This window comes from Zingiber officinale, chromosome 1B (assembly GCF_018446385.1).
Source record: "Zingiber officinale cultivar Zhangliang chromosome 1B, Zo_v1.1, whole genome shotgun sequence".
Classification (NCBI taxonomy): domain Eukaryota; kingdom Viridiplantae; phylum Streptophyta; class Magnoliopsida; order Zingiberales; family Zingiberaceae; genus Zingiber; species Zingiber officinale.
Genome location: NC_055986.1, coordinates 122,328,716 through 122,354,905, shown reverse-complemented (window position 1 = coordinate 122,354,905; position 26,190 = coordinate 122,328,716). Strand labels below are relative to the sequence as shown.

Genomic DNA, 26,190 nt, shown 5'->3' with positions numbered 1-26,190 from the left:
ACCGACTAGACAAAACCTTTTATGGAAAGCTAATATTTAATTTCCTAAAATAACTTTAGGTTAACCGAAAAGAACAATCAAATCACAAGGAAAAAGAAAACAAAAGAACACAACATCGAAAAACATATTCGAAATACTAGAATCGCATGCCTCTTGTATTTGGTATTATTTCCAAAAATAACTAGTATGATGCGGAAAGAAAAATTACTAGTTATACCTTTTAGAAAGACCTCTTGATCTTCTACCGTATCCCTCTTCTAACCTCGGACATTGTGTGGGCAACGATCTTCCGAGATGAGAAACCACCAAAGCACCTTCTTCTCCTTTCTTCAAGTTTCGGCCAAGCACTATGCTTCCAAGAGATGAAGATCTTTTTCCACCAATCAAGCTCCAAGGGATGTAAGCTTTCTCTCCTTCTTCCTCAAGCTAAAATCCGCCACCACTTGATCTTCAATGAGGGAAGAGGTCCGGCCACAAGAGAAGAAGAAGAGAAGAGAGGTTGGCCGGCCACAACACCAAGGAAAAGAGGGAGAGAAATAATAGAGGTTGTTCACCATGAAGCCTTCTCTACCCCCTCTTTTATAATCCTTGGTCTTGGCAAATAAGGAAATTTAATTAAAAACTTCCTTAATTCTTTTGTCATGAAAAGGAAAATTTTATTTTAATTAAAATAATTTTTCTTCTCACTTAAACATGGCCGGCCACTTATTTCCTCAAATCAAGGAGAGTTTTAATTAAACAAGAATTAAAACTTCCTAATTTGTTTCCAGAAATTTATAAAAATTTCTCCAATAATTTTATCCCTTCATGATTGGTTTATAAAAAGGAAATTTAATAAATTAAAATCTTTCTTTTAAACATGTGGATAAAAAGAAAGTTATCTCTAAAAATTAAAATCTCTTTCAATCTACAAATAAGGAAAGATATCAAATCTTTTCTTAATCTTTTGTAGAAACTTATAAAAGAGAATATTTAATTTTTAAACTCTCTTTTAAATCATGAATATGTTTAAAAAGGAAAGTTTTCTTAAAATTTAAAATCCTCCTTTAATCAACAAATAAGGAAAGATTTCAAATTTTAAACTCTCTTTTAATCATGTAGATGATTTACAAATAAGGAAAGTTTTTACCAAAAATTAAAACCATCCTTTTAAACTACAAATAAGGAAAGAGATTAATCTCTTCTCTTAATCTTTTGTAGAAAGTTATAAAAGGAAATTTTAATTTTTTAACTCTCTTTTAAAATCATGATATCCACATAAGAAATAATTTTAATAAAAATCCTTTTTAATATTCTAGTGGCCGACCACCTAAGCTTGGGACCCAAGCTTTGGCCGGCCACCTACATGGCTCATCCACTTGGACTTGGCCGGCCCTAGCTTGGGTTCCAAGCTAGCTTGGCCGGCCCCATTGGAAGAAGGTGGGTATGCGGTGGGTATAAATCTCTATATACTAGAGGCTACGATAGGGACCGAGAGGAGGAATTGGTTTTGGTCTCCCGATGAAATTAAGCATCCCGTGTTCGCCCCGAACACATAACTTAATTTCATCAATAATAATTCATTCCACTAAAGAACTATTATTGAACTACCGCACCAATCCCAAATTACATTTTGGGCTCCTTCTTATTATGAGTGTGTTAGTCTCCCTGTGTTTAAGATAACAAATGTCCACTAATTAAGTAAGTTACTGACAACTCACTTAATTAATATCTAGCTCCAAGAGTAGTACCACTCAACTTCATCGTCATGTCGGACTAAGTCCACCTGCAGGGTTTAACATGACAATCCTTATGAGCTCCTCTTGGGGACATTCTCAACCTAGATCACTAGGACACGCTTCCTTCTATAATCAACAACACACACTATAAGTGATATCATTTCCCAACTTATCGGGCTTATTGATTCATCGAACTAAATCTCACCCATTGATAAATTAAAGAAATAAATATCAAATATATGTGCTCGTTATTATATTAGGATTAAGAGCACACGCTTCCATAATAACTGAGGTCTTTGTTTCTTTATAAAGTCAGTATAAAAGAAACGACCTCTAATGGTCCTACTCAATACACTCTAAGTGTACTAGTGTAATTATATAGTTAAGATAAACTAATACCTAATTACACTACGACCTTCCAATGGTTTGTTCCTTTCCATTTATGGTCGTGAGCTACTGTTTATAATTTATAAGGTACTGATAACATGATCCTCTGTGTGTGACACCACACACCATGTTATCTACAATATAAATTAATTGAACAACTACATTTATCATAAATGTAGATATTTGACCAATGTGATTCTTATTTCTAGATAAATGTTTATACCAAAAGCTAGGCTTTTAGTATACACTCTAACAGTTACTCTTTGAAAACATAAAAATCTTTTCCAAGACCAAAAGGAGGTCAAGTGTTAAGGTAGCACATGACATTGGTATGGGAGGTGTTACCAAGGACAAGGGAGAGTCATCCAAGGCTAATAAGAAGGAATATGCTAGGGTAGCATATAACTATAGCAAGGATGAGGTGTCCAAGATTAAGGAAAAGAAGAAATTAACCAAAGACAAGGTGTCAAAGGTTAAGAAGGTGAGTTTAGTAGGCCAAGTGTCACCCGAGGTGCACCGAAGTGGCCTAGCCATAGTGGATAAGTCACCAAGGGAGGTGACTAAGATTAAGATTTCTAAGGATAGGAAGAGCCTTTGGGGCCCATGATAGATGAGTTATCAAATGTACCAATTGGTTAGGAGACAAACTTAAGTCTCTAACCTAGTGGGTTGGCACAATTGGGGTATGTTTCATGTATGAAAATATGATATTGGGGGTCATATTGCATAAAAATTAGTTTTTGATGTATATATGTCATATAAACCCATTCTAGGGAAGTAGTGTGGTTTAGTATGGGCAGATACATCAAGAGGAAGCCAAAACTAGGACTTTAGGTCAATGTTCAATTGAACTATTTAGCTAGTTTTGAATTTTATGTCAATATTGGGATCTGTGATAAATATATTTTTATATATATTTTTCCCAAGTAGACATGGATAAAATAGACCTCTCCACAAAATTTGAGATTTTTTGGAGGTCTGTAGATTTTTTGGCGCATTTATGAAAATAAATAAAAAGGTTGATTTTTGTCCAAAAAGAGTACTAGTCGACTGGTACAGTTACCAGTCGACTGGTAACAGTGTTTTTAAGCATATAATGTCTCTGTATGCTCATTTTGATGAAGGCAGTCGACTGATTCCGATACCAGTCGACTGGTAACAGTGTATTTCGAACACAAAAGGTTCTGTGAGTGGAAATCGAATGGGTCAGTCGACTGGTACCTAGTTCAGTCGACTGATACCAGCCTAAAAGTGTTTTTCAACATTGTTTGTGATCGTGTCAACTCGTTTAAATATATGAGATCTATGGGGGATAAATACATGAGTTTAGGGTCAATTTGGATGACAAGTCTTCAACAATTGGGGTATTGTTGTAGCTCTTTTTGATGTATGGCAAAGGGGGAGAAATTTAGGTTTAAGTGGGGAACCTACACACCTTTGCAAGAAATCCTAGCAAGGGGAGCTTAGGTGAAGGGGGAGCGATTGTTCAGGCAAAGGGGGAGAAGTTTAGCTTTACGAGAAATCCTAGATCAAGGGGGAGCTTAGGTGAAGGGGGAGCCTAGGGTTAGGTTCCATGATTTATGCATGTGTAGATTTTATGTTTACTCACATTGTTATTGCATTTATGTTTCCCTAACTTAAACAGGTTGCCAAACATCAAAAAGGGGGAGATTGTTGGAGCAATCTAGGTGCCCTAAGTTTTGATATTTGAGCAAAGGTTTAAGTTAAGTTTATTGTTGTATTTGATATGCATTGTGAGTGTGCAGGATACATGTACAATAAGGAAAGTCCAAGTGTAATCTTGGCAGAGGAGAAAATTCCAAGGATGAATCTTGGCGGTGTAAGTCCAAGTATGTAGTCTTGGCAATGTAAGTCCAAGTGTGACTTGGCAATGGATGAAGTCCCGGAGGTGAGGAGCTTCTTGGCAAAGGAAGACTCGACAATAAGGACAAGGTCGAAGGAAGCTCCAAAAGGCAAGACATGAAGGATGGGGAGACATCTTAGGGATGCGAGACTGATGGAGGAGGCTAGAAGGCTAGGTCTAGGTTGGTCGGGCGATGACGAGTGCTGAGTGATTGTACTCGGGGCGAAATCTTATGGTTTTAGGTTTCACTGTAGTAGTACTGTAGCGACACCGTAGCAGCATGGTTGCGACACTGTAGCAGTCGACTTATTACTGTAGCAGTCGAATATACACTGTAGCAGTCGACTGGTAGTCAACCGTTGGATAACGGTCAGCTTCACTTAAAGGACCAGTCGACTGGCAGCGGGAAAACAGCTTAGTGTTTTTCTCTTGAGCTCTATTTAATAGAGCTCGGGGTGCTTGGGCTTGATTGACGAAATAGACTTGGTTAAAGCCTATTAGAGTCTCCCAAGCCTTCGTGTGATCGGTGTGCTTGTATTCAAGTGTTTGTGGCGAGGTTTCTCCACCGACAAGGAGCTTGAGCTAGCCGGAGGTTTTCCGGGGAATCATCCACCGACGGATCAGGATCATCCACCTTACGGACAACCGTGGAGTAGGAGCTTTATCTCCGAACCACGTTAAATCAACGTGTTAGGTTTACTTTCTCTTGTTAGTATTTGTTTTTGTATTTCCGCTGTGAACTAACATTATAGGAAGCGATTGATTTGGGTGAGATGCTATTAACCCCCTCTCTAGCGAATGTCAAGGTCCCAACAGGACGTGAACTCGTGTTGGGCGATGCTCGGGGAGATGTCGGACAGTTCATGCGTCGACCATGCAAACACATCATGGTTCTGTTGGAGACAAGCGATTAGCTCGGCCTCCAAGTCGGACGATATGAAAGTCGTTGCCTCCGCTCGACTGGGATGGATATGCACTTCCTCTTTCTCTTCATAGTCTAGGGTAGGAGGCTTTTCAGTTATGGTGTTTACCTCTAGTCGGGGGGCTTTTCGAGCGAACTTGGCCTCGGTCTTGATCATCTCCACATAGCAGCGCCGCGCGACCAATTGGTCCCCCCTTGACTTCTCTAACCCGGCCTTCCACCGGGAACTTGATCTTCTGGCAATAGGTTGACACTACTGCTCGGAACTCATTAAGGGTCGGTTGACCCAGAATGACGCTGTACGCTGAAGAGGCATCCACCACGATGAAGTTCGTGGTCCCGGTTCTCCTGAGCGGCTCTTCCCCCAACGAGAAGGCGAGCCTGATCTCTCCGACCGGCAGAACCTCGTTGCCAGTAAACCCATACAACATAGTTATCATTAGCAGTAGCTCGGCTCGGTCGATTTGGAGTTGGTCGAAAGAATTCTTGAAAATGATATTCACCGAGCTACCTGTGTCAACAAAAATTCGGTGAATCATGTAGTTAGCGATTACCGCTTGGACGATGAGGGTGTCATCGTGGGGGATCTCTACTCACTCAAGGTCTCGGGGTCTGAAGCTGATTTCGGGCCCTCTTGCCTTTTCTTTGCTGCAGCCGACTGCGTGAATTTCCAACCATCGGACGTATGATTTTCTAGCTTGGTTGGAATCTCCGTTGGTCGAACCTCCGGCGATGATGTTGATTTCGCCTCACACAGTGTTACCTCTATTCTCCTCCTCCTGAGCGGACAGTCTACTCCGCTCGTGTTTGGCTCGGGCGGAGTCGACGCTTCTCCTATGGGGCTGATGCAGTGATCTCCTTGCGCCCTCTCGTTGTCCGACGTTTTGATGCCCGTGTCGCCAATCAAAAGAGGGAGACCGGCGGCGATAACTCCTGGGCGCTGGTTGGGTGACCGAATTGAATCCGTGACAATCGCGAGTGTTGTGAGTTACTGACTGATGGAAGGAACAGAACATAGGGGGTCCATATATTTCCTTTTGGTTTTGGGCGCTCGGAGGCCACGTGCTGAATGGCGTGTGGCCTTGCTTCTTGATGCGGTCGTGTTCTTTCGACTCGGGGTCCTCGTGGTAGCTGATGGTTGATCGACGACCTTCGTTCGGTCGACGCCGGTGGTTCGGATGGCGTTTCCTTCTTTCTGGCCGCCTGGGCCTCCTCCACGTTTATGTATTCGTTGGCCTTCTTCAACATATGGTTGTAGTCTCGGGGCGGCTTCCTGAAGAGAGATCGGAAGAAGTCCCCCTCCACGAGCCCTTGCGTGAAAGCATTCATCATGGTCTCGGACGAGACTGAAGGGATGTCCATCGCCACCTGGTTGAAGCGCTGGATGTAAGCTCGGAGGATCTCCCTAGGCCCTTGCTTCATAGAAAACAAACTGACGCTCGTCTTCTAATAGTGCCTGCTGCTCGTGAAGTGGTGAAGGAAGGTCGTTCGGAAGTCTTTAAAGCTTCGGATCGACCCGTCCGACAGCCTCTAAAACCAACGTTGTGCCGAGCCGGACAGAGTGATGAGGAAAACTCGACATTTGCCCCCGTCAGTATATTGATGGAGAGTAGCGGCATTGTCGAACTTACGGAGATGGTCGTTCGGGTCGGTCGACCCGTTGTACTCTCCGATCGCCAAGACAGCATAGTGTCTTGGCAGCGGATCTTGCAGAATTGCCTCGGAGAATTGACAGTTAATCCGCTCGGGAGAAAAGTCAGCTTGGGGCGCTTTGCCCTTCCTTGCGTCCTAAACGGGAGCTTCATCTGAAGAAGATCCCCTATCCTGATTGGCATGAGCAATCTCCGAGGGAGTCTGGAACAGTGCCCGGTGGAATAGAATGGGCGTGGGTGGGGCCTCTCCATGAGTGTTGGTCGGCATTTTATTCTGCCCCCAAATGGAGAGCTGCTCTGGTCGGCCCCAAAGCCGAGGTCGCTTGCTGGGCGAGCCGATGGACTAGCGCTTTCTGCTGCTGCTGCTCGATTATTTTTGCCGCTCGTGCCTGGATGAACGTGTCGAGCTCCTCTTGAGTGAGCGTCACGGCGTGCAGTCGTCCAGCTTCTTTCATCTTCTCGACTCGGATGCAGGCATGTTCCCACAGACGACGCCAAATTTGATCATGTCCGAAAATCGAGACGATGGATGCTGGGGATATGGCGCTCTTGCTGACTTTGTACGGGCCTCCGAGTGACGTGCACATGCAACCACAAGTCGTTAGTGCCAAGCCGGGGAGAGGTGCCTCGGCGATGACCCTCCGACACTCAAGTCAGAACACTGGCGACGAGATAAAGAAGTGGAACAGGAAGCAGCGTAACTGTGGCTACAGTAAAAAGATTGCACACCTCCATCGAAGCTTGGGGGTCCTTATATAGGGCCCCGGAGATGCGCGTGCATGCTTCTTAAAGCATTCCATGAAGAGACATGTCTGAAAAAGTACCTCTGACGCCATACCTCAATAATCCGAGCGTATCTTGACAAGACAGTGGAAGCTTCTGCCGTACGATTCTCTGTCTGACCATGCCGCCAACCATGCCATCTGTCGATGACACGAGTCCCTAAGAGGATGGCGATCAATCCTCCTTTTGTCTGCTAGCGGGTCGAGCGAGTGAGTCGCCCGGTCCACCTTCTATCTACCGGTGCCGAGTGAGATGGCCGCTCGGCCACTTCAACTGTCTGGTCTGGCTGTTTTGTTTATGGGCCGAGTGGAACAGTCGCTCGGCCAGACTACCACCGTCCAGTGCTCGGATATCACTCGCTTGGTCGTGCTGCTTCGCCGGTTACCATACGGTCTTCGGTTGAACGGGCTCGCCTCTCGGCACATGCCCAGCCGCTCGACACATGACCTGCCGGTCGGCGCCTGCCTTGGCGATACTGAGTCTTTAAGCATCGGAAGCTCGGTGCGAGACCGAGCTATGATAACGTCGAACCGACCCTTCCTTAGTCCGATCAGCTTATGGGGTCCCCTGGCCGGACGCTAGCCTGGGGGCGCTATTTTGACCTTCCACATGGCGCAGACCTTCTGCGGGGCAGGGCCCCACCTTACCACCGGATCAATGATGTTGATCAACAATTGAAATATTGATTATGAATGAACTATTAATCTTCCCCTGTATCTTGGCCACTTATATTAATAGTTAGTAGTCATCCGTGTTTTTTCCTCTTCCGTATTAACCTAGAGACGGATTGACGGAGGCGCTGGACCAGCAAATCATCTTTTTTTGCCACGTGAATGAACGATTAATGATTGATATTTATTGGAACACATCAAAGTTTACCAGATTCAAACTTGGGTGATTCAATGTTCTTCTTGGCAGTATTATGGATTTCAATCTTTGGCATTGCATATTTTCCAGATTCAGGATGGTTGGACCAGTGGACCTCCTACACAATACAATCAAACCAAACAGGAAACATGTAGAATCAGAATCATGGATTTGTCGCTAACGATGACTTTGATGATAAGTTGCAAGTTTTTACTATTTGGGCTGGTCAGCTAAAGGTATGGAGGTATAAACTATTGAATCAAACTAACGTAGAAGGAAAAGAGACTTGCCAGGTAAAACATATCGTTTGTGGTATCTAGGAGTTTTGATTACCAGAGACTGTTGAGTTAGCCCTTCGCGATCGACAAGTTCTTGAGTCGTTCGAAATTTCTGTGATTGACATAGAGAAGTACATCAGGTTTAATTTGTTAAAGATCCAAATTATTTGTAGCCTCTTTCTTTTTCAATCTGGTTCACCTTAAACAACACTTAAATAATTAGTCTATTACGCTGTTATGAAATATGCTGATCTAGAATTCAATTTCTTAATGAAACCATGGAGTGAAGATTCAAACGACACCTGTTCGATACTTGAAACTCGAAATTCTGCTACAGAAATAGCATCAACCTTCTCATTCAGAACACCATTTACCTTGTATGAAACTGATCCAAGATGGTCCACAGTGTTAATCAATGCCTTGATAGCATAGTCTTTCAAGGTGTTGACCACACTGCCAATGCCAAGCATCGTAGATTTTGATTCAGAAGAAAGAAGACAAGTTATTAAAGAACGTTTAATGAGTAATCAAGGAATGCATGCATCTACAATTGTTTGTAGTCATCAGTGATGTATGACAACTCAAAATACTCAGCAACAGAGTACAATTGTCTTCTTACTGCTTCACCACTTATCTGGAGTAGGAATTATTTCTGACTAAAAAGTATATTTCTTTTAGTGTTTTATTTTAATAATTATGGAAACCTATTGGTAACCACTAAATTAAATATTATGATTTATGGATGAGTCTTGATGTAAGAGTGAGTTTACGCTTCACCACTGTTTGTTTCTTTTACATTATACTTGATCCAGCGAAAAAATTGGGAACTTGAAGCTTATGATTTAATGCCATTGAGTTGGATTAACTCAGGTTTAGGGATATTTTTTGTATTACTATGTTGGCCGAGAGATTTCATTTGTTTTCTTAGGTTGGAGATGATGTGCAACATAAAATGTGCAATATACGATTCCTAGCTATATATCTTAGACTTTAACCTATATTTTGAAATACTAATAAATGATTAAAATCGATCGTTAAGGGTTGCGAAAACATTAAAGATATTTAACAAGTTAACAATAAAATTTGAAGAAATTTCGAAAACGAAGATTGACACCGGGATGAAGAGAAAATTTGCGAAATTATATTTTTAACTCTTCTACAACTTACCCAGTCACGTATCTACCGGTCCTACCAATTAACGAGCGAGTATTTCATAGTCCAGCCATAAAATTGTTGACGTCAGGTCGTCACTTCCTTCATCCTCAACTGCTCGACGCGCAGGAGTTTCCAGGAGCACCATCAAACTATACACAAGAAACTTCTCGTACACCCCACCCTCTAATACCATTCGACCTTAATGATGGTCCCATTGATATAGAGCTTGCTACTGATGGGGTGATTGAATACAAATATTTCGGTAAATTAATGATGTTTTTTTAATAATGTACGATTGGGGATTATAATCATTATATTAGTGCGCTCTCTGGCCCCTCTCTCTATCTCTCTCTGGGCTGCACCCGGCGAACGAGCGAGCGGCTGCACGGTGTCTTCGACATTGGGCGTCGGCAAAAGAGCGAGCGGCGTGTCTTCGGAGTTGAATGAAAGCATCTTGATCCTATTTCATCCTTCATTTTCTTCGTCTGTTTCCCGTTGATACAATATTCCCTAGATCAAGATTAATTTAATTAATTAAGTTTGAGATGACTCAAGTTTAAATTTAGATATTTGGATTTGATATTTGATAATATATGGAGACCGGACAATCATTCATTTGGGGAGATTATTGATACAATTTTTCTCTGGTCAAGGTTGACCAGTTAGATGTGAAGAAAAGTCAAGTAGGTCAAGACTGACTGAATACTTTACTGAGAAGTCCTGGTGAGTGAAGCCAGGCAGAGGAGAAGTCCTGGTGAGTGAAGCCAGACAGTTGAAAAATCCTGGTGAGTGAAGCCAAGTAAAAGACCTAGTGAGTGAAGTTAGGTGAAAGTCCTGGTGAGTGAAGTCAGGCAGATGTGAAAGACCTAGTGAGTGAAGCTAGGCAGTATGAAAATCCTAGTGAGTGAAGCTGGGTGAAAGTCTTGGTGAGTGAAGCTAAGTAGTATGAAAATCCTAGTGAGTGAAGCTGGGTGAAAGTCTTGGGGAGTGAAGTCAGGCAGATGGGAAGTCCTAATGAGTGAAGTTAGGCAGAAGGGAAGTCCTAGTGAGTGAAGCCAGGTATGTGGAAATCCAGGTGGGTCAAGGTTGACCGGACACCTGGTGTTGAGAAATCCAAGTAGGTCAAAGGGTTGACCGGATACTTGGCACGAGGAGAAAAGTCCAAGTGGGTCAAAGGAATTGACCGGACACTTGGTGAGGAAGTCTTAGCAGATCGAGGGTGACCGGATGCTAGGCATGATGCCCCAACAAGTCATGGTTGACCAGATGTTGGGTTTCAGGGGCTTGAGACTTGATTAGGGCAATTCAAGCTGATTCAATCGATCAACCAATCGATTGGTTCATGCCCAATCGACCGGTTAATCGATTGGGTGTGTCCCGCGACAAACTCTCTTCCCAATAGATCGGTGGATCGATTGGGAAGCTGGGGTTGTCGCACAAAAGCCCTCCTAATCGATCACCCGATCGATTGGGAGCCTCCAATCGATTGGGTGATCGATTGGGAGCCTCCAATCGATCGGGTGATCGATTGGAGCGCAGGAAATCGCGCGAGAACCTTGAATCGATCGGGCAATCGATTCAGGTAATTTCTAGAGAGCACAGAGGCGCTCTGGATCGATCGGTCGATCGATCCAACGCCTCTCTAATCGATTGAGAGCAATCCAATCGATTGGGATTCGACCGTTGACGTTGGATAAAGCCGTTGCGAGCATTTTCTTTAGGAGCTCTTCTCATACCTTCGCCTGATTCCTTCTCCGACATACAGTGATTTCTCCACAGAGCTCACCGCCAGTTCTTGAAGCTTCTTGGAGCAAGGTGTTCTTGCACTTCCAAGGTCAAGAGGCATTCCAAACAAGAAGGGGAAAGCAAGCTAGGGTTTCTACCGTGTAAATCTTATAAGGTTTATTGTTTTATCAGCTTGTAGTTTGTTATTCTTGTGTATCTTTGTGTGTGAGTCCTGTACAGGCTTTTCCGCCTTTGGTAATTACCTTAGAGGAGTGTTTTCATAGTGGAGAGTGCGTGTCATGTGTGAATCCTTGGATTAGTCACCTCTTCTTGAGGTGGATACCAAGTAAATCCTTGTGTTAGCGTTGTAATTGTGTTTCTTGTATTTTCCGCTGCATATCATCACCAAGAAGCAAGCAACGACGAGCACGACGTGCTATTCACCCCCTCTATCATATTTCAACCCTAACAAGTGGTATCAGAGCAAGGTCGCTCTTCATCAGAATCATCGCCGGAAGGGGCAACAAAGCTAGAGGGCAAAGAAGTTGGAGCAAAATTCATCAAGTCAAATAATTCATCAAAGGCTCAACTTCAAGATGGAATTCCGAGATGGACTTTGATTCTACACGAGGGTGCATCCACCATTTACTATGACGAGCTTCGATTCTTGGAAATCAAGGATCAAAAATTTTCTTATGATAGAGATAGAGCAATGATTTGCTCTAATGGAAGGCTTCGAAGCTCCAAGAAATTCAAAAGGCAAGATCCTCAAGAAGAGCAAATGGAGCCAAGAGCAAATTCAAAGGAACAAGGCAAATGACAAAGTGACCAAGCTATTGGTCAATTTATTGCCAAGCAATATTTTGGCTCAAATTGGAGAATTCGAGGATGCCAAGTAGCTTTAGAGCAAATTGACAAAGATTCATGAGATCCCCTCCATTGTACCAAGTCAAGAAGAATTCAAAGAGGGTGACTCAGTGGATCAAGGTCAAGAGCAAGAGGACTCCGAAGTTGAGAGATGCTCAACTTCTGAAGAGGAAGTCGAAGAAGCCTCATCTTCAAAGGAATGCAACGAAAAGAGCAAGGAAGGAGCATATTCCTTATTCCATGTACAAGATGAAGATGAAAAAGCCTCAACCTCTAGGATTGAGGGGGGAGAGACCTTCATTGACACCGGATCAAGAAGAAGGAGAAGCTTCTACTTCTAGGTCAAGTAGTGGAGAAGAAGATGATGCATCCTCCAAAAATCAAGAGACGTCAAATGGAGGATCAAGTGTCATCCCTACACATGAAGGTATAATTATTTCAATTAAAAATAAAAAACATATTATATGTTTTGAGTGTAGGGAACATGGGCACTACAAAAGTAAGTGCCCTAAATTGGCCAAGAAGAAGGGTCAAGTGACACCTAAGGGTAAGGAGAAGCCCAAGGAGACCGTCCCCACAATAAAGAAGAGTAAGGAGCACATTGTGTGCTTCTTGTGTCAACAAAAAGGACATTATCGGAGTCAATATCCAAAGGAGAAGAAGACAGTTAAAGTGAAGGGAGGAAGCACAAGTCAAGGGGGAGCTTCCAAGGTAAAACCCAAGGTATCATTTATTGAGCCTACCCCTTTAAATAATGGTAAAAAGCATGCTAGCTCTAATTTATTTCATTTTAATGCTATTTACCAAAAAATAGAAAGCATGATAGCATTAAGGAAAAACATGTAGCTCTTCATGCTAAAACTACCATACCTAAGGTTAGGAAGGTAGATAAAAATTTAGGCAAGAACTCTAAGGATTTTAATTATAAGCCTAAAAATAAAAATGCTCAAGGACACAATGAAAAACCAAAATCTAGGGATTTATGGAAAGAAAATCAAGTCTTGAGGTCAAGACTTGATAAAATGGAAAAGACCCTAAAAAGGATGGAAAATATCCTAAAAGGGCAAAATGAGCATAAACTAGGTCTAGGAAAACAACAAGAGTCATCCAATGGTCATAAAGGTTTGGAATACAAGCCTAAAATCAAAAAGGATGTGTCTTCTTACCATAGAGTTCCATATAGCTATGGAACCAAGTCTAGGTCTAGTGGTCAAGTCAAAAATACTAGGGAAGTTATCCCTGTTGGTTGCTACTCGGAAAACCTATAGGTTCCACTGTACAAAAATTTTGTACAAAGGTCTGAACCTTTTCCTAGCTACCATGTGTTCTTTTAAATTAAATTTTGGATCGCCTGCGGAACTTAACACGTTTGATCCAAAACTTAATCTATTTGTTCTTTTAGGTTTTGACTTGGATCTCCTGCGGAACTTAACACGTTCGACCCAAGTCTCCTTAAGTTATTAATTCCATTAAATATTAATTTCCATAAAAGGTTCCCAGTACTGACGTGGCGAGGCACATGGCCTTCTTGGATATGGGAGCAACCACCACCGACTAGACAAAACCTTTAATAGAAAGCTAATATTTAATTTCCTAAAATAACTTTAGGTTAACCAAAGAGAACAATCAAATCACAAGGAAAAGAAAAAAACAAAAGAACACAACTTCGAAAAAACATATTCGAAATTCTAGAACGTAAGCCTCTTGTATTTGGTATTATTTCCATAAATAACTAGCATGATGCGGAAATAGAAATTACTAGTTATACCTTGTAGAAAAACCTCTTGATCTTCTACCGTATTCCTCTTCTAACCTCGGACGTTGTGTGGGCAACGATCAACCGAGATGAGAAACCACCAACCACCTTCTTCTCCTCCAAGCAAGGTTCGGCCACAAAAGAAAAGCTTCACCAAGGAGAAAAACCAAAATACTAACCAAGCTCCAAGAGATACTAGCTTTCTCTCCTTCTTCTTCTTCTCCAAGTAGTATCCGGCCACCACAAGAGCTCCAAGGAAGGGAGAGAGGTTCGGCCACCACAAGAGGAAGAGAGGGAGAGGATGGCCGGCCACACCAAGGAACAAGAGAGGGAGAGGAATAATAGATGTTGTGTCTCTTGAAGGCACCCTCACCCCTTCTTTTATATTCCTTGGCCTAGGCAAATTAGGATATTTAATTACAATAAAATTTCCTTAATTTTCCTTGACATGAATTAATTGAGAAAAATAAAACAAAATTTTCCAATTAACTTGAGATGGCCGGCCACATCATTAGAAAACAAAAGAGGACAAGTTTTAATCAACAATTAAAACTTCCTAATTTGTTTCCGGAAATTTTAAAAAATAAAATTTCTCTTTAAAATCTCTTCATGGTTGATAAAAGGAAATTTCTATAATTTTAATTTTATCAATATGTGAATAATTTTTAAATAAAAAATAAAACATCTCTCCAATCTACAAATAAGGAAAGAGATCTAATCTCTTTCTTTAATCTTTTGTAGATCTTTTACAAGAGAGATATTTTAATTTTAATTCTCTTTAAAATATATCTTCCACATAATAATAAAAATTAAAATTAAATTTCTTTTTAATTTTATTTGGCCGACCCTACTAGCTTGTTCCCAAGCTAGCTTGGCCGGCCCCCATTGGGTGGGTATAGAAGGTGGGTATAGGTGGGTATAGAACTCTATAAATAAGAGGCTACGATAGGGACCGAGAGGAGGAATTGGTTTTGGTCTCCCGATAAAATTAAGCATCCCGTGTTCACCCCGAACACACAACTTAATTTTATCAATGATAATTCATTCCACTAGAGAACTATCATTGAACTACCGCATCAATCCCAAATTACATTTTTGGGCTCCTTCTTATTATGAGTGTGTTAGTCTCCCTGTGTTTAAGATATCGAATGTCCACTAATTAAGTGAGTTACTGACAACTCATTTAATTAATGTCTAAGTCCAAGAGTAGTACCACTCAACCTTATCGTCATGTCGGACTAAGTCCACCTGCAGGGTTTAACATGACAATCCTTATGAGCTCCTCTTGGGGACATTATCAACCTAGTATCTCTAGGACACAGTTTCCTTCTATAATCAACAACACACACTATAAGTGATATCATTTCCCAATTTATCGGGCTTATTGATTCATCGAACTAAATCTCACCCATTGATAAATTAAAGAAATAAATATCAAATATATGTGCTTGTTATTATATTAGGATTAAGAGCACACACTTCCATAATAATCGAGGTCTTTGTTCCTTTATAAAGTCAGTATAAAAGAAACGACCTCAAATGGTCCTACTCAATACACTCTGAGTGTACTAGTGTAATTATATAGTCAAGATAAACTAATACCTAATTACACTACGACCTTCTAATGGTTTGTTCCTTTCCATTCTGGTCGTGAGCTACTGTTTATAATTTATAAGGTACTGATAACATCATCTTCTGTATGTGACACCACATACTATGTTATCTACAATATAAATTAAATGAACAACTACAAACAAATGTAGATAATTAGACCAAATGTGATTCTTTATTCATAATGAATGTTTACAAAGCTTAGGCTTTCAGTATACACTCCAACAATCCCTAAGAGTATTTTTGTGACAAATGTGACTAAGACTTCAAAGAAGTTTAAGAAAGTCACTAACAAGGTCACAAGGGAAGAAATCCCTAGAGTTGACCTAGAAAAGGTGACCAAAGCTTCTAAGAAGCCTAACAAGGTCATTAGGAAGGTATCTAGGGAAGTTATCCCTAGTGAGTACCTAGAGCATCCAAGGAGCACCAATAGGTTTTGGGTTCCTTGGAGCATTTTCTCTACCCCTTAGATGAGTTAGAGAGTGTCAACTCTAATTTAAAGGGTAGTTAACCCAACTTTGATGAAGTTGATACTCAGAGAACATTTTCAAAGTTATTATTAACCTTTGAAAATGAAGTGGACTTTCATTTACTCTTTAAAAGAGCAAAATGCGCCATAATTTGAAAATTTTGATTTTATTTTAAATTGGCACAAATTGGGAAAGCATAAGAAATACCAAGTTGGGATTTTGGTATTTTCTTAGAGATTTAAAGGTAAATCTAAGCCTTAATTTAAAGTTATTACTCTTTGAAAGAGTAAAATGTGCCAAAGATTTGAGGATTATACTTAATTTTAATTGGCACAATTTAATCATGGGATAAAAAAATGTCAATCTGGATTTTGGCATTTTCATGAGTAGATAAGGGGCAATCTAGGTTAATTTTAGATTTAGCTAAGGATTTAAGGACACTTAGATAGATAATCTATATACTTTATTAAGCTAAACTAACATCCTTTGTTTGCCCATCACATGCCATGACATCATTTTTGCATTCATGTTTTATTATAAAAAACAAAAAAATATCATGTCATGTCATACATGCATAATGTAGTTATAGCAATTTTTTTTTTAAAATTATTCATTTTGATGTATGCTATAACTCATCATGCATTATTTTTAATTCCTTGTAATTAAGGACAAATGACATTCATTAACAAGTAACATCCTTGGTGGATATTCAAAATTCTTAAAAATACCTAGATAGAAATGCATGATCTCTAGTTTAGGACAAAACCAAACTTTACATCTCACAAAGACTTATAAGGTGACTTGTATGTGCTTTAGTGCACATTAGATACAAGTGAGATGTTAGGACAATGAACAAAACTCAAGATGTTGATTTAGTGAATTCTTTTGAGTTTTAGGTTCATCAAAACACATAGTTATGTGTTTTCCAATCATTGGGAAAGCTAATGTACAAGTCATGTGCATTTAGCCTAAAGAACATGGTTGGATTGGTTTTGAAAATGATTTCAAATACACTTTGGAAAACCTTAGTGAAGACTATCTCTTGATAGTAATCATCATTGAAAAGTTAGACACAAACTTGAAGAAAATACTAAAGTTTTTGCAAGTTTTCAAGTTTGTGTCAATCTTTAAAAATAGGAAGTATTTTCTTAGAAAACTATTTTTCCTTGATAGTGTATACCCTAAGTAATGTCTACACAAATTTTCATGTTTTTTAGAATTTTGTAGAATTTTTGGGAAGTTTCTGAAGTTCGCTGAAATTAACCTTCAAAAAATCAAGGCTTCAATCGATCACTCGATCGATTGGAATGCCTCAATCGATCGGGTGATCGATTGAGAAGGCAGATATCACGAACAAAAACTCGGTGGATCGATCCACACTGCTTCAATCAATCCATTGATCGATTGAAGTGTTGAATTTGGCTGGAAAAGCTTGTTTTCAGTATTTTAGACCATTTTTAGTCTAGGTAACCATTCCTAACCCCTTGGAATATATTTGTATATATTTAGGGGGAGTTTTCATGATGAAAACAAGATTGGATTAGTTAAGGAAGACTAAGTAGAAGTTTAGGTTGAGGTTTGGTTTCATTATTGAATTTTTGAACCTTAAAACTTCAAAATTTTGGGTTTCCTAAAGATTTAGGGATTCCAAGTCATTGTTGGTGCAATGACAGAAGTTACGTGCATGTCTTTAGGGGGATTTACTCTTTAAGGACATGGAATTTATTTTTCGACACCATTAAAGATGGTTAAACATTCGTTTAGAAAAATAATGCTCAAGGTTGAGCGTTGAAAAATAATGGAGAGTGGATATCTTCATTGTGGGGTTATGGATGCTCTAGGATGAGCATCATAACGTGGAATAATGCTCTAGAGTGAGCATTTAATACAGTGAAGGATATGAGACCTTCATTGTAGTGTTGTGTCCAACAAGTGAAGTTGTGAACAACAATGAATAACTCTTCAGGGGGAGAGTTCTTTTGGATGTGTGCCAATAGGGGGAGAATGTAGGGTTTAAGTTAGACCTTCATTACCTAAAGAGGGAGGTTGCCCTCTAGGAAAGGGGGAATATGAAGGAAACCCTCATTTATACTTTGGCATGAAATGAAGTTTGAGGCTATGGGATTAGCCTAACTTAAAGGTATTGTTAAACATCAAAAAGAGGAATATTGTTGGTGTAATATTCCCTTGGTCAAAGTTGACCTGGTTGACTAAGCTTGAGATGACTCAAGTTTGAGTTTGGATGTTTAAGTTTCGATGTTTGACAATACATGGAGACTGATAATACATAGAGATTGCAGGAGCAATCGTTCATTTGGGGAGATTGTTGGTACAATTCTCCTCTGGTCAAGGTTGACCAGTTAGATGTAAAGAAGAGTCAAGTAGGTCAAGACTGACTGGATACTTGACTGAGAAGTCCTGGTGAGTGAAGCCAGACAGAGGAGAAGTCCTGGTGAGTAAAGCCAGGCAGTTGGAAAATCCTGATAAGTGAAGCCAGGTGAAAGACCTAGTGAGTAAAGCTAGGTGAAAGTCCTGGTGAGTGAATCCAGGCAGATGTGAAAGACCTAGTGAGTGAAGCTAGGCATTATGAAAATCCTAGTGAGTGAAGCTGGATGAAAGTCCTGGTGAGTGAAGCTAGGCAGTATGAAAATCCTAGTGAGTAAAGCTGGGTGAAAGCCCTGGTGAGTGAAGTCAGGCAGATGGGAAGTCCTAGTGAGTAAAGCTAGGCAGAAGGGAAGTCCTGGTGAGTGAAGCCAGACACGTGGAAATCCAGTTGGGTCAAGGTTGACCGGACACCTGGTGTTGAGAAGTCCAAGTAGGTCAAAGGGTTGATCGGATACTTGGCACGAGGAGAAAAGTCCAAGTGGGTCAAAGGAATTGACCGGACACTTGGTGAGGAAGTCCTAGTAGGTCGAGGGCGACCAGATGCTAGGCATGATGTCCCAACAGGTCATGGTTGACCAGATTTTGGGTTTTAGGGGCTTGGGACTTGATTAGGGCAATTCAAGCTGATTCAATAGATCAACCGATCGATTGGCTCATGCTCAATCAATCGGTTGATCGATTGGGTGTGTCCCGCGACAAACTCTCCTCCCAATCGATCGGTGGATCGATTGGGAAGTTGGGTTTGTCGCATAGAAGCCCTCCCAATCGATCACCCGATCGATTGGGAGCCTCCAATCGATCGGGCGATCGATTGGAGCGCAGGAAATCACGCGAGAACCCTGAATCGATCGGGCAATCGATTCGGGTGATTTCCATAGAGCACAGAGTCGCTCTGGATCGATCGGTCGATCGATCCAAAGCCTCCCCAATCGATTGAGCAATCCAATCGATTGGGATCCGATAGTTGGCACTGGATAAAGCCGTTACGAGCGTTTTCTTTAGGAGTTCTTCTCATACCTTCGCCCGATTTCTTCTCCGACACACAGCGATTTCTCCACAGAGCTCACCGCCAGTTCTTGAAGCTTCTTGGAGCAAGGTGTTCTTGCACTTCCAAGGTCAAGAGGCATTCCAAACAAGAAGAGAAAAGCAAGCTAGGGTTTCTACCATGTAAATCTTGTAAGGTTTATTGTTTTATCAGCTTGTAGTTTGTTCTTCTTGTGTATCTTTGTGTGTGAGTCCTGTATAGGTTTCTCCGCCTTCGGTAGTTACCGTAGAGGAGTGTTTTCATAGTGGAGAGTACGTGTCATGTGTGAATCCTTGGATTAGTCACCTCTTCTTGAGGTGGATACCAAGTAAATCCTTGTGTTAGCGTTGTAATTGTGTTTCTTGTATTTTCCGCTGCATATCATCACCAAGAAGCAAGCAACGACGAGCACGACAAGCTATTCCCCCCCCCCCCCCCCCCCTTCTAACATATTGTCGACCCTAACATCCTCCTCTTTTTTTCTTAACGATTCTCCCGAGGTTTCAGGAAGTAGAGTTGGGTGTCACCATACCGGTTGACAAAGGAGCGAGCGGCAGCATTGCGTCTTCGGAGTTGAATGCAAGTCTCTTGAGCTTCCTATTTCATCCTTCGATTTCTTGGTCTGTCTCCCCTTTTATTCTCTCGAGGTTTCAGGAAGTGGAGTTGGGTGTCACCATGGCGGGCGACAAAGGAGCGAGCGGCCGCATGGCGTCTTAGGAGTTGAATGTAAGTCTCTTGCGCTTTAGATCTCGTCCTTCGATTTCTTCTTTTGATTTCTTTTCTTCTTCTTTTTGGATAGCCATATGGCGTCTTTGGAGTTGGGTTTAAGTCTTGTGCTTCCATTCGATTTCTTTTTCTTCGTCTTTAATAAATTATAGATTCTTCTTGTGAGGTTTCAGAAAGCGTTTTCGGAGTTAGGTGTAAGTGTCTTAGTTGCCTATTACGATTTCTTCATTTGTTTTCCCCTTTTTTTTCTTATAGTTTCTCCTGAGGTTTCAAGAAGCGGAGCTGGGTGTCACCGCCGTGGGAGACAAAGGAGCGAGCGGCCGCATGATGTCTTCGGAGTTGAATGTACGTCCCTTGTGCTTCAGATTTCGTCCTTCGATTTCTTTTTCTTCTTCTTCCTCTTTTTCTTCTTATGGATGACCACATGGCGTCTTTGGAGTTGGGTTAAAGTCTTGCGCTTCCATTCGATTTCTTTTTCTTTGTCTTTATTAAATTATGGATTCTTCTCGTAAGTGTCTTGATCTTCCTATGACATCCTTGCCTTCAATTTCTTCGTCTGTTTTCCCTTCTTTTTTTCTTATAGATTCTCCCGAAGTTTTAGGAAGCGGAGTTAGGTGTCACCATGGCGGGAGGCAAAGGAGCGAGCAGCCTCATGGCGTCTTCTGAGTTGGATGTAAGTCTCTTGCGCTTCAGATTTCGTTCTTCGATATTTTTTTCTTCTTCTTTCTTTTTCTTCTTATAGATGGCCACATGACGTCTTTGGTGTAGGTGTCTTGATCTTCCTATTACATCCTTCGATTTCTTCGTCTGTTTTTCTCCCTTTTTTTCTTATGGATTCTCCCAAGGTTTCAGGAAGCGGAGTTGGGTGTCACCGCGGCGGGAGACAAAGGAGCGAGCGGTCGCATGACGTCTTCGGAGTTGGGTGTAAGTCTCTTGCGCCTCCTTTCTCTTCTTCCGTTTTCTTCTTTTGTTTTCTCCTTCTTTACTTATTGTTTCTTATCGATTCCTGTTAAGGGTCCAGAAAGCCTGTTGGGAGATGGGTGTCACCATGGGGGGCGATAAAGGAGCGAGCAGCAGCATAATGTCTTCGGAGTTGGGTGTCACCATGGCAGGCGATAAAGGAGCGAGCAGTAGCATAATATCTTCAGAGTTGGGTGTAAGTCTCTTCTTCATATTTATTTTTCTTATATATTCTCGTTGAGGTTTTGTTGTCGAGCAAGCGCAGTAAATGTCTGAGAATTCGACAGAAGACGCCAAGTTCAAATTACTTCGAAGTCTTCGAGACGAGCACAATCGATTAGTCATGAAATATAATGAGGAGCATGCCGAGCCTCTTAAAAAATATGCCAAACTGTATGAACCCCTTTATGAGAAGGTATTATCTCTCTCGATATATATATATATATATATATATATATATATATATATATATATATATATATATATATATATATATATAGAGAGAGAGAGAGAGAGAGAGAGAGAATATATATATATATATAGAGAGAGAGAGAGAAAGAAATGTTAAGCTACGGACCATTATTTACGGATTGGTACGGATTAAATGTCATGTCATTATTTTATTAATTTTTTATAAAAAAATTTCTCTTTCTTTTTTTGTTTTTTTCTTCTGCTTCGTTCATTCTCGATTCGCCGAGAACCAGTTCACTGCGCCACCGGCCATCTGGCCACCGCCGACGGCCTCCGGCCGCCTGGACCCACCCATACTATAGGCCAAGGGGTGAACCCGTCGGGGATCGCGGCTGCTGCCGCTGCCCACCGCCGAGTTGAGAGGGGATCTAGTCGCGCCAGATTCCGGCGAGATCGCGGCCGGATTCCGGCGCGATCGTGGCCGGAATTTGGCGCGATCGCGTCCAGTCGCGAGCGCGTCCGGAATCCGGCTGCGATCCCGCCGGATTCCGGTCGCGATCGCATCCAAAATCTGGCGAGATCGCGGCCGGATTCCGGACGCGCTCGCGACTGGACGCGATCGCGCCAAATTCCGGCCACGATCTCGCCGGAATTCGGCCGCGATCTCGCCGGAATCTGGCACGATCGCGTCCAGTCGCGAGTGTCCAGTGGCGAGCGTCCAATCGCGATAGCGTCTGGAGTCCGGCCGCAATCGCCCCAGATTTTGGTGGGATCACGGCCGGATTTCGGCGGGATCGCGGCCGGATTCCGGCGGGATCGCGGTCGGATTCCGGAGCGTCCGGAGGCAGTGGGTCAGGCGGCCGGCAGACAGGCGGGTGGCAGCGGCGACGAGGCGCGGTTGCTTCGTTACAGCGAGAAGAAGAAAAAAATTAAGAAAGAGAAAATATTGTATTAAAAAAAATAATATAATATGACATGTCAGTTGGTCCGTAGCAATCCGCAGGATAGAGTCCGTAGTATAACAATCCTATATATATATATAATCCTGATATGTTGCGCGCCGTATAGTGCGTGACTATGCGCGCGCAGCATATCAGATTTTTTTAATTATTTTTTATTTATTTTGAATTAAAAAAATTAATAATTCCTTATATAAATTCATAATATATAAATATATCATCTAAACATATTACAATACTCTATAAATACTTAAATTTATTTCATTTTAAAATTTTCTTTTTACTAAACACTATAATCTAACTGGGAAGCCTAACCTTAGAGATAAAATCTTTAAAAAAAATAGCTTGAAAATTATAACCCAATTGAGAAGCATGAACCTAAAATAAAATCTTAAAAAAAATATTTTAATTAATTTTTTTAATTCAAAATTTAAAATAATAATAATAATAATAATAATAATAATAATAATAATAATAATAAATAACATACGATATATTATTGTTTTTAGTTTTTACTTTTTTAAAAAAATTAATATTTTCTTATATAAATCCCTAATCCTGAATATATCCTCTAAACATATTTCAATACTCCGTAAATACTTAAATTTTTTATTTTTTATTTTTTCTTTTTACTAAATACTATAATCCAATTGGAAAACCTGAACCTAGAGATAAAATCTTAAAAATAAAATTATCTTATAAATTATAACCCAATTGAGAATCATCAATCCTAAAATAAAATTTTAAAGAAATATTTTAATTATTTTTTAATTCAAAATAAAAAAAACAAAGCTGATATCCTGCGCGACGCGCACAGTCGCGCAGGATATCAGATTTGTATATATATATATATATATATATATAGTATTCTTATTTATTTCTATTCATAACAGAGATATGAAATTGTTAATGATGTGTCAAATTTTTGGCTCGTTGTACTCCAATCTGTTGAAGCGACGGGCAAGGAGGTAATTCTACTATGTAAATTATCTTTAATTTATCAGTTATTATTATTATTATTTTTTACAGTTGCTTATATGTATTTGTTATTTAGATTTCTGACGGGGATGTACAAACTCTTGAGTATCTAAAAGATATCAGATATATTCAACTTGACAGAGATGTTGGATATAATTAGAAATAAAAAATTTTCTTTGCTCCGAATCCGTATTTCTGGAATTTGGTATTAACAAAGATTTATAATTCTGTTGTCCCGGAGACTGCAACACGAGATCCATTTTTAGAAAATTCAATCGGGTACATTTATAAATATTGTTTTGGTTAATTTTTTTATTATTATAATTTTTAATTGAATTTCTAGTATTTGTTTTTTAGTACTGAAATACAATAGCTTCGAGGTAACTCCTTGACTGAGAAAGTGACCACAAAAATAAAAAGAGGTGTGCCACAATTCAAAATGGAAAAAATGTGCCAATTTTTTTGATATATATATTGATATATAATATTCTTATTTATTTTATTTATAACAGAGATATGAAATTGTTAATGATGTGCCAAATTTTTGGCTCGTTGTACTCCAATATGCTAAAGCAACGGGCAAGGAGGTAGTTCTACAATGTAAATTATCTTTAATTTATCAGTTATTATTATTTTTTTTTACAGTTGATTGTATGTATTTGTTATTTAGATTTCTAACGAGGATGTACAAGCTCTTGAGTATCTAAAAGATAGCAGATATATTCAACTTGACAAAGATGTTGGATATAAATTAGAATTTTTGTTTGCTCCGAATCCATATTTCCGGAATTCGGTACTAACAAAGATTTTTAATTTTGCTGTCCCGGAGATTGCAACACGTGATCCATTTTTAGAAAATTCAATCGGGTACATTTATAAATATTGTTTTGGTTAATTTTTTTATTATTATAATTTTTAATTGAATTTCTAGTTTTTGTTTTATAGGACTGAAATACAATGGCTTCGTGATAAATCCTTAATAGAGAAAGTGACCACAAAAATAAAAAGAGTTGTGCCACAATTCAAAATGGAAAAATGTGCCACTTTTTTCGATATATACACACATATATATATATTTTAATATATAGTATTCTTATTTATTTATATTCATAACATAGATATGAAATTGTTAATGATGTGCCAAAGTTTTGGTAAGTTGTACTCCAATCCGCTGAAGCAAAGGGCAAGGAGGTAATTCTACAATGTAAATTATCTTTAATTTACCGGTTATTATTATTATTTTTTTACAGTTTCTTATATGTATTTGTTATTTAGATTTTTGTCGGGATGTATAAGCTCTTGAGTATCTAAAAGATATCAGATATATTCAACTTGACAAAGATGTTGGATATAAATTAGAATTTTTGTTTGCTTCAAATCCATTTTTCTGGAATTCGGTACTAACAAAGATTTTTAATTTTGTTGTCCGGAGACTGCAACACATGATGCATTTTTAGAAAATTCAATCGGGTACATTTATAAGTATTGTTTTGGTTAATTTTTTTATTATTATAATTTTAAATTGAATTTCTAGTTTTTTTTTAGTACTGAAATACAATGGCTTCGAGTTAAATCCCTGACAGAGAAAGTGACCACAAAAATAAAAAGAGGTGTGCCACAATTCAAAATGGAAAAATGTGCTAGTTTTTTCTTTATATATATATATATATAATTGAAAATGGAAAATTGTGTTTTTTTTCTCTCTCTCTATATATATATATATTCTTATTTATTTCAATTCATATTAGAGATATCAAATTGTTAATTTTGTGCCAAATTTTTGGCTCGTTGTACTCCAATCTGCTGAAGTGACGGGCAAGGAGGTAATTCTACAATGTAAATTATCTTTAATTTATCAGTTATTATTATTAATTTTTATAGTTGCTTGTATGTATTTGCTATTTAGATTTATGACGGGTGTACAAGCTCTTCCGTATCTAAAAGATATAAGATATATTCAACTTGACAAAGATGTTGGATATAAATTAGAATTTTTGTTTGCTCCTTATCCGTATTTCTGGAATTCGGTACTAACAAATATTTTTAATTTTGCTGTCCCGGAGACTGCAACACACGACCCATTTTTAGAAAATTCAATCGGGTACATTTATAAATATTATTTTGGTTAATTTTTTTAGTATTATAATTTTTAATTGAATTTCTAATTTTTATTTTTTAAGACTGAAATACAATGGCTTCGAGGTGAATCCTTGACAGAGAAAGTGACCACAAAAATAAAAAGATGTGTGCCACAATTCAAAATGGAAAAATATGCCAATTTTTTCTATATATATATATATATATATATATATATATATATATATATAGTATTCTTATTTATTTCTATTCGTAACAGAGATATGAAATTGTTAATGATGTGCCAAATTTTTGACTCGTTGTACTCCAAGAAGCGACGAGCAAGGAGATAATTCTACAATGTAAATTATCTTTAATTTATCAGTTATTATTTTTTTTTTTTTACAGTTGTTTGTATGTATTTGTTATTTAGATGTTTGACGGGGATGTACAAGCTCTTGAGTATCTAAAAGATATCAGATATATTCAACTTGACAAAGATGTTGGATATAAATTTGAATTTTTGTTTGCTCCTTATTCGTATTTTCGGAATTCGGTACTAACAAAGATTTTTAATTTTGCTGTCCCGGAGACTGCAACACGTGATCCATTTTTA

The 26,190-nt window shown here is 39.5% G+C and overlaps 1 protein-coding gene across 1 annotated transcript; it reads right to left on the bottom strand.

Annotated features, from left to right (window-relative positions):
* Positions 1-8,285: 8,285 nt before the first annotated feature.
* Positions 8,286-20,171, bottom strand: LOC122041625 (protein ABIL2-like). Its single transcript, XM_042601379.1, has 5 exons — positions 20,139-20,171; positions 9,020-9,105; positions 8,774-8,924; positions 8,463-8,583; positions 8,286-8,311 (listed from the first exon to the last, which is right to left on the bottom strand). The coding sequence occupies exons 1-5, from the start codon at positions 20,169-20,171 to the stop codon at positions 8,286-8,288; spliced, it is 417 nt and encodes a 138-aa protein (XP_042457313.1).
* Between the last annotated feature and the right edge of the window lie 6,019 nt (positions 20,172-26,190).